Here is an 8,251-nt window from a genome sequence, read left to right as displayed (position 1 = left end):
TCAGTGTAGTAACAGTACCAAATTTGGGCATATGACATCAATTATCAGCGCTCCAAGTGGTGAGGGTAAGCATTTTGGCTATCGGTTTCCGGCGTGTAGGATGGCTGACTGAAGTGGATTCGAGGCGGCGTTAGGGATGTGGGAGGGGAGGTTTAGGAGCCGATATCTCCGCCTAGGAGTATCGTATTGACAAGCGATTGGTCTTGTTTTAGAGAGCAAAGAATTCTGCTTAATGCAATACCATGAAATTATTCTAGACTCGCAGGCAAAGTAGAATAATGTTGTCGTGAAATAGCACTATTTCCCCGTTTTTCCGTTGTACACTCTAGGTATTATTAGCTCTTGATATATATGTAAATTCGTTATAAAAACCTAGAAATGGGCAAAGAGGGGTCCGCAGGCGTCCGGGGGACCGGATCTGATAAATTTTTGCATTCTAGACATCAAAATTATTGCTCAGATGCTCTCAGAATGCACCAATTTAAAAAAAAAAAACCTAAGTGGCCTTCTGCAGCTTAAAACACCAGAAAAAGTAAGCAGGAAAAAGTGCCCTTTACTTCTTCCTGGACACCCCCTTTTCAAAAATCCTGGATCCGCCCCTGGACATGTACATGGCACAGATTTGGTAGTAATTATTTTAGTCTTTGGTGTCCCCAAAGGTAAAAATACTCAACTCAACAGTGATGTTATTGTGATAAAGATTGTTTAATAGTGCTGCCTCATAGTGCAGGAAATTGCATCGAAGAGGTGTTACTTTCAACAAAATCTCCGGACCCCCCCCTCCTAAACAGGAGGGGGACACGCCCTGAAGGAGGAAAAATCCTGATATTCTATGATAATTTAAAGATGTCCAAAATTGATTGCTTTTAGATAGCAACTTTTTAACAATTCCACACAGTGGGAGGGTGACACCCCACCCGGGCGCTTCGTGCCCTTGAGCTCGCATGATTCGCCCCCCCGCCTAGAATTTTCTTCTGGATCCGCCACTGGTTGTGTGTGTGGGGGGGGGGCGTGTTATTAAACCTCTGGGATCCAAAGAAAAAAATTACGCCAGAATTCACAAAATTGCACTTACAATATTAATTTTTTTCAATTCCCTCAAAAACGGCCATCTTGAAGGTTCTAAATTGCTAAAATCCAAGAGCTTCCGGGGCCTCCGCCCCCTGAACCCCACCCATTAAAGGCTTTGCGCCAAGGCGCTCGCGGTGTGCGCTACTCGCTCACACTCTTCATTCGCACACAGTGAAATCATCCCCCCCACAACTGAGGACCTGTCTACGCCACTGGCTCAGATATATCTGTTTCATTTCTATAGGAACTCCAGGGTTAACCATGCACCTACCACGGCTACTGCGGGTGCAGCCAGAAGCTCTTGTGTGGACATGACACTGTAGTAGGCAACATTCGTAAGAATGTAGACAGTAACACATGCCAGCACGCCATAAATGAGTGCTTGAGTTACAATCTTTGCTGGGTTCTCAATCTCTTCAACAGCAGTAACAACCACTTCCCTGAAATAATGTGCACTAGAATTTATCTAGGGTAGGCCTATGCAACATGCATGACACAATGCAGCACACATTGCATGACACAAGATACACCAAAATTACACACACGTGCATGCATGTATGCATGTGCCTGCACTCCTCCCTGCAGGTGTGCATGCCTGCGTGTTGTTCTCAGACAGGGTTAGGGGTTAGTTCGTACCAATAAAGCCAATACCAGTTCGGCCAATAAGCAAGTTCGTAATTACAGTCTCGAATTATTCCGGGTCAGGTCATTTGTGAAAAATATTTCGTATTTCGACCACACAGTACACGTAACACATACGCATGCATCTCTGTCGTTGTAATGCTACAGTCTTCGCGTGCGCACGTACACATGCGTGCGTGCGTGCGTGCGTGCGTGCTTGGGCACGTACACGTACACATGCGTGCGTGCATGCGTGCTTGGGCACGTACACGTACACATGCGTGCGTGCGTGCTTGGGCACGTACACGTGCGGGCGTGCGTGCGTGTGCACGTACATGTACGGGCGTGCGTGCGTGTGCACGTACACGTGCGGGCGTGCGTGCGTGTGCACGTACACGTACGGGCGTGCGTGCGTGTGCACGTACACGTGCGTGCGTGCATGCGTGTGCACGTATACGTGCATGCATGCGTATGCACGTACACGTGCGTGCGTGTGCACGTGTGGGTGGGTGCGCGTGCACGTACACATGCGTGCGTGTGTGCGTGCTTGTGCACGTACACGTGCGTGAGCACGAGGAGTAGTCGAGTGAAATTATATCACCGTGACACTGACTTGTATATGCTGTTCAAAATCAATGCTAACTAACTAACTGGAGCCAAAGAGCGTCAATGCCTATGTGAGGATACCACTTCACTTCTGCTGTTACCACCCTTCTCACATTTATCAAACCACTGGCATTTATTATGGATGATGATGTTGCTTTTCTTGCCTCTACTCTAGCAGTGATGACAAATGTTGCGCCATAGTCTATGTCAACACACTTCACAGTTCACACGACTCTTTAAACTTTAATTATTAAAATAATAAAGGCTGCAATATTTTAGGTTTCACTATTAATTCTAATGGTACTGTGAATTATTTATGCCATTATAAACATAAGAATAATTACTAAACATTAATTTTAACAATAAAGTAATTTATGTCATCACTGCCAGGGGCAGCGTGAGCAACAACATTGCAGCAGTTACTTTCATTCCAAACATGTAAACATTCCAAACATTAACTTGCATACATTCACTTATAACTTTTAAATGAAAAAATCCATATGTGGCATAGTTAATATTTAAACTATGCAAACATATTGAACTCATTTAGATATACGCGTAGGCCCTAGTACAAAATTAGGGTAATTAAATTATTTTAATGGTACATAACATTTCTAATAGGATATTACCATCCAGAATATGCAAACATGCCAATGTAGAAGGCCAGAGACAAATCCCCAAGGTTAAATCGTGATCCTTCCATTGTGATGTTTTGTGTTTCACCTAAAAACGGTGGAACATATTTTATTTAATTATTCAAAATATAAAACTTCACTGCATCCCTAAACATGCATTTCATTGTGTATCACTCTACAAAGCTCGAATTAGGAGTATTACATATCTTTATAGCAGTCACATTCACGAAGAATGATATACTGGGCCCAATTTTCCAATAGAACATAATAATAAAATATACGTGCATGCAGAACCCTCTTTACTTCCGTTTAAACCTCTTCATTGAAGAGTTGAGATGACTACTATTCAATTAATACACTTAAAGTATTCTTAATAAATTTTAAAGTTTCTGTTTTATTAATTACACGACTTTTAAGTGCATAAAAAACTTCCTACACAACTTAGTATTGAAAAATAGAAGACTGAAACAAGCTGGCACTACAGCAATTGTATTCGAGCATAATTATACGCTTTACAGTCCATAGAAATTGTTGAGAATTGATGAAGTGACACTTCATTGGCAAGTATAGCAGTAACTAGCAGTATAGCACTCATTAGCAGTAACAAGTATTGGCAAGTAACTAGCAGAATGAGTAATGTAGTTATACCAATTGTAAAATATATGTGATTTGTAGGTAACACACCTTTTATGAGGTGAAAAAACCCCACACATATAATCACTGCTAAGGCAAGCACTTTGCCAACAGTGGTCACCACTTGAAATGTTGCTCCTGATCGCACGCCTATGTAGTTGAAGTAGAATACAGATGCTACATAGAAAAAGAGAAATTATATATCACTTATATTAAACTATTCTACTACTAATTGATTACACGTAAAAGTTGAACAAATAAAAGGTGTAGTTTAGAACAGAATAGGGCTCTAATGGTACATTGCCGTAGTCATTAAACACTATGATATAATGAATAATAATCATGCCCATATTTGTTACATAAGATTGAGATTTCTCTCTATTAGAAGTGTGCCAACACGGAACAAATTCCTGTATAATTTTTATTAACACAACAAAAACTCACCTATGAACAACAGAGCTAGCAATTGCTCAGATAATCCTGGTGGTTTGCATCCTCCATAAAATAGTTGTAAAACGTATGTAGCACCAGTCTGAGCTAACACTGCGTTACTTGCTGGGCTGCCTAGAAACATAGACCATAAACTCACGAAAGCCACTAGAGGGCCAAAGAATTCATTCATATACGTGTAAATACCACCGGACTTTGGTATGGTGCTAGCGAGTTCAGCATACAGCAATCCGCCTAGTAGTGCTAGAAGTCCACACAAGCTCCATACTATGAGGGAAAAGCCTGATGATCCAGTATGCTCAAGGACGCCTTTAGGGGAAATAAAGATGCCTGAACCAATTATAGATCCCACTACATAGGACATGGCACTGACTAAGCCCAGTTCTCTCTTCAGCGATACCACTTGCTTGACTTCCTCAACCTTGTGGCGAAATTCGCTGGCCACATGCTTAAGTTCGTGGATGAGATTTGGAGAGGAGGTCTCCAATTCAGGAACATCTGTTTCAACTGGGCGGTAGCCTTCTCTACGCCAATGTAGATTTCTTACTTGATCCATATCACTTAGGGGATGTTAGGCACATCTATGCCCCGATTCCATACCAAGAATTCTTCGATTCCCTATAAAAACCTGTTATTAAAAGAGATCACTATATATACACATCTCCTACATAGTTATAGAATCCTCAAAAATATATAGCTTAACCATAAATTCTAGTCAGTTAGATGGTTCGTCAATGTTTTGCAGGGTCTCAGGATGTGCTCACACTCACAGTTGACAGCAGTGGGTGGGGCCACCACTAGAGGTCTACGCACAGTACCTGCGCTCCCACCCGTGCCTGCTATGAAAACACGCCCCACTTTCGTCTATACAATCTGGTTGTGGTATATCAATCAAGCCTGCTGCCCATACATTTAGCACTCAGAGGTTCGCGCTATATTCAGCAACTATACTGTCATAGCCAAATGGCACTGTGAGATGAAGCCTTGTGCACATGTCATGTCATGCATATCCTGCAATTGAACCTTCACTTTTATACTGGTGTTAAATTCGAAACTAATATGCATCATTCTGCATCTCTAAATAAAGGATTTCACAGAAGAACATAGCTGGAAACTTCCTAGACTGCTGACCCAATTAAAAAAATGTTGGTTACATGGAATTCGATTAGTCTCCTATTAGTGTTTCATGGTACAATACCAGTGAATTAGATATTAACCTAGATTGTAGCCAAGTCGATTTATTGTTTATTCTAAAAGAAATAACTGTCACCCCCCCCCCACCCCACCACCACTGCTACATTCCACTACGACCCACAACTCAACATGTCTTGACCAACGTGATGTTGGTCAAGACATGTTGAGTTGAGGGTAAAGTCAACATTTTGTACACATTGGTCTGCACAATATTTCCACGTTTTAAGAGCTAGCCTCCTATATGTTTTCACTGTTCTCATATTAACTCTGTTTTAATGTTATCACTAAGTTCTAATGTTATACACTGTAGAACTCTCAGTAGTGTTACAGAGTATGCATGTACAGTGTTTTCCCTGGCCAAAAAGGTCTGTGAGGTGGTAAATGTTTTTTGTGATGTGTTTGCGAATTTCGAGATCCTAGCAAAGCGAGCAGCGCAGGTGCTGGCCAAGCTAGGGGGTCCGGGGGCATTCTCCCCCGAGAAATTTTCGGAAAATATTGTGCAATTTGTTGCATTCTAAGCTATTCTGAACAAATTGTATTAGACTCTTGAATATCTTTTTCAAGTTGTCTAAAGGTTCGTCAGCGAGGCAGTGTTTTGGACAAATTTCGGTGTGGCGGCCCGCCTCACTCGTGTCAATTCAGGTGAAACATTGATGTATATTCGACCAAACTGCCTATCGCAGAGTCGCAGACGCTTGTCGAGTATTTTATGCTATACTAGGCTACACCATAGCCGAGAGTAGAGACTATACTGTAGGCTATACCGATACAATAGTATAGTATCCATATTATCCTATATAACGTATAATGTACGGGGGCCTGTAATGTAGGCCTTATGCCTTCCAAGCAACAGTGGGATCATTGACATTGTGCTGTTTACCGGTGCATGGCGTTATACTTACACAACACTGTCACTGTCACAGGCACTTGGAGCGTTTCAATAAAATATAATGCTAAATAAATACGAAATCTATTTACTACGAAAGTCTTAATGTTTCTATACTTTCTTTCACCTATTATTGCCGACAATTTACTGCAAATGCAGTCTAAATGCTCATCTACAACAAATGCTGGCTGCCGCCATGGCTGCCGCTGCACACTGACACATAAATATATAGACACACTAGCCGGTGCGCCAGCGGCAACCTTACGCGGGCTATAGTTACTAGAGCTATGTCACAGATAAACCGACCAGGCTCTACGACTGTCACACGGCCAACGTAGTGTTAAAGGCATAATAAGCCCATTGCTTATGCAATGTTGACGAATGCTAGAGTTACTGGCGCCTTGTGTAGTTAATAAGTGCATAACCTTACAGCCAAACACGTATTGGTTTGTCCAATATCACTGCTGGTTACATTACAAACAAGACTTGAAATCGGTTGTTGATATGTATCAAGACAACGTATCATTTACGTGCCGTAAATGTCATCCAGAAGTCAAGCGATGACGTAAACATTTGTGCGGCCCGTATGTTTTGGACGCCAAATGAAATGGAGGTTTCAGCGGTGTAACCACGGCCATGGACTAAACATGGAAATGGAGTAAAACACACATACTAATTACGGATGCACATGGACAGCCCTGACAAAAAGTTCCTTATCACGAGCGTCCGTACGTGTTTACGAAATCACTGAGGATAGCATTGCGTACGGCCGAGCATGCGTGCGAAAATGTCCGGTGCACTATAAATCTGTATCACACCTGCGCTTCGCCGGCAGCGGTTTGAAACTGTAAACAACTGATTTCTTGGACTGCGGATTTCAATTAGACATTTCTTAGTAACCAGCAGTGATATTGGACAAACTAATACGCGTTTGGATATAAGGTTTATGTCTGGTTATGTACTTATTAACTACACAAGGTGCCAGTTACTCTAGCATTCATCAACATTGCATAAGCATTGGGCTTATAAGGGCCGGACACACTAAGCGATTTTAATGCGATCTAATCGGGCGACTTTATCGCCCGATAGGAGCTGGCGAATGAGTCGGGCGACTGAGAGTGGACACACTAGGCGAATATCAGCGCGATTCATTGGCGATTTTTCTCCCGCTGCAACACTAAAACACTCGCGCCACCTAGATTGATAGTCACATGATTGAAAATGGCACCGTTTGATTGGCTGATGAATTGTACAATCGGGCGACTCATTCACCGACCCGGACACACTAGGCGATTGAGTCGCGCGACTGAAATAATCGCCCGATAATATCAAAACGTTTTGATCGATGCGATTGAATCGGGCGACTAAATCGGCTAACTGGACACATTGTCATTGAGTCGCCCGACTGAGTCGCCCGATAAAATCACCTAGTGTGTCCGCCCTTTATTATGCCTTTAAGCGAGAAGGGAACTTGTGGCTATGTCACAGATAATCTGTAGACTGTAGGCCTAGGGCCTAGCGACTAAAATTTAAAAATCTAATGACTAATGTTGAAACTTCATGATTAGGCCGATGAAAGTTGATGTCATGGTTCTCGTCAGCGCCCGCATCAAATTTTACTCCCGCACCAAAAAAGTTCAACACTCATCACTGACGAAATTCCCGCATCAAAAAGTCCCCATATGAAACTCCCGCCTCAAAAAATCAACAATCTACAGTCAGCACTACATGTATGGAAGACAAACAGTAAAAATTTGAGTAAAAACTGTCAACAAAGAAGTTATGACATTTTTCAATATTATTTTGCATATGTACAAGACCTGATAGTGATACCCTCACTAAGTTCTATTGGTTTGTAGATGAAAGATGAATGTTGATCTAAATCCCTCATCAAAATCTCAACAATGCCTGACGAGAACCATGAAATCAACTTTCATCGGCCTTAGGCGTCCTTAGTACCTTACTCCTTAGTATTAATTGCTGAGTCGGTGTTTCGGTACAAAGCCGAATTTCGTTGACTATCACAGAAAAATATACAATGTACTATATGTAGGTATTCTGCTGAGAACATATATACAATATTGTCAATAATAGGCCTATGTTGGCACTCCGTATCTGCGGGCACTGACGTGGTGAGTCTGGTGACTGGTTCCCC

General features: G+C 42.1%; 1 protein-coding gene across 8 annotated transcripts in view; it reads right to left on the bottom strand.

The window, feature by feature from the left end:
* Positions 1 to 8,251, bottom strand: part of LOC106809720 (Y+L amino acid transporter 2-like) — a 13,470-nt gene extending 5,219 nt beyond the window's left edge. Inside the window, exons 1-5 of one of the 8 annotated variants that reach the window (XM_014812897.1) lie at positions 8,174 to 8,251; positions 4,011 to 4,644; positions 3,618 to 3,743; positions 2,928 to 3,021; positions 1,343 to 1,511 (exon numbers count right to left, since the gene is read on the bottom strand). In XM_014812897.1, the coding sequence (XP_014668383.1) occupies positions 1,343 to 1,511; positions 2,928 to 3,021; positions 3,618 to 3,743; positions 4,011 to 4,572 (951 nt within the window). In that variant the 5' untranslated portion in view covers positions 4,573 to 4,644; positions 8,174 to 8,251. Of the gene's footprint in view, positions 1 to 1,342; positions 1,512 to 2,927; positions 3,022 to 3,617; positions 3,744 to 4,010; positions 4,645 to 8,055 lie in introns of all 8 variants that reach the window. The other 7 variants (XM_014812901.1, XM_014812898.1, XM_014812899.1 and 4 more) reach the window with 7 other exon arrangements.

The sequence above is a fragment of the Priapulus caudatus genome, unplaced genomic scaffold (assembly GCF_000485595.1).
Source record: "Priapulus caudatus unplaced genomic scaffold, Priapulus_caudatus-5.0.1 Scaffold379, whole genome shotgun sequence".
NCBI lineage: Eukaryota > Metazoa > Priapulida > Priapulimorpha > Priapulimorphida > Priapulidae > Priapulus > Priapulus caudatus.
Note: the sequence above shows the minus strand (reverse complement) of the source record. Positions and strands in the feature narration are given on the sequence as shown.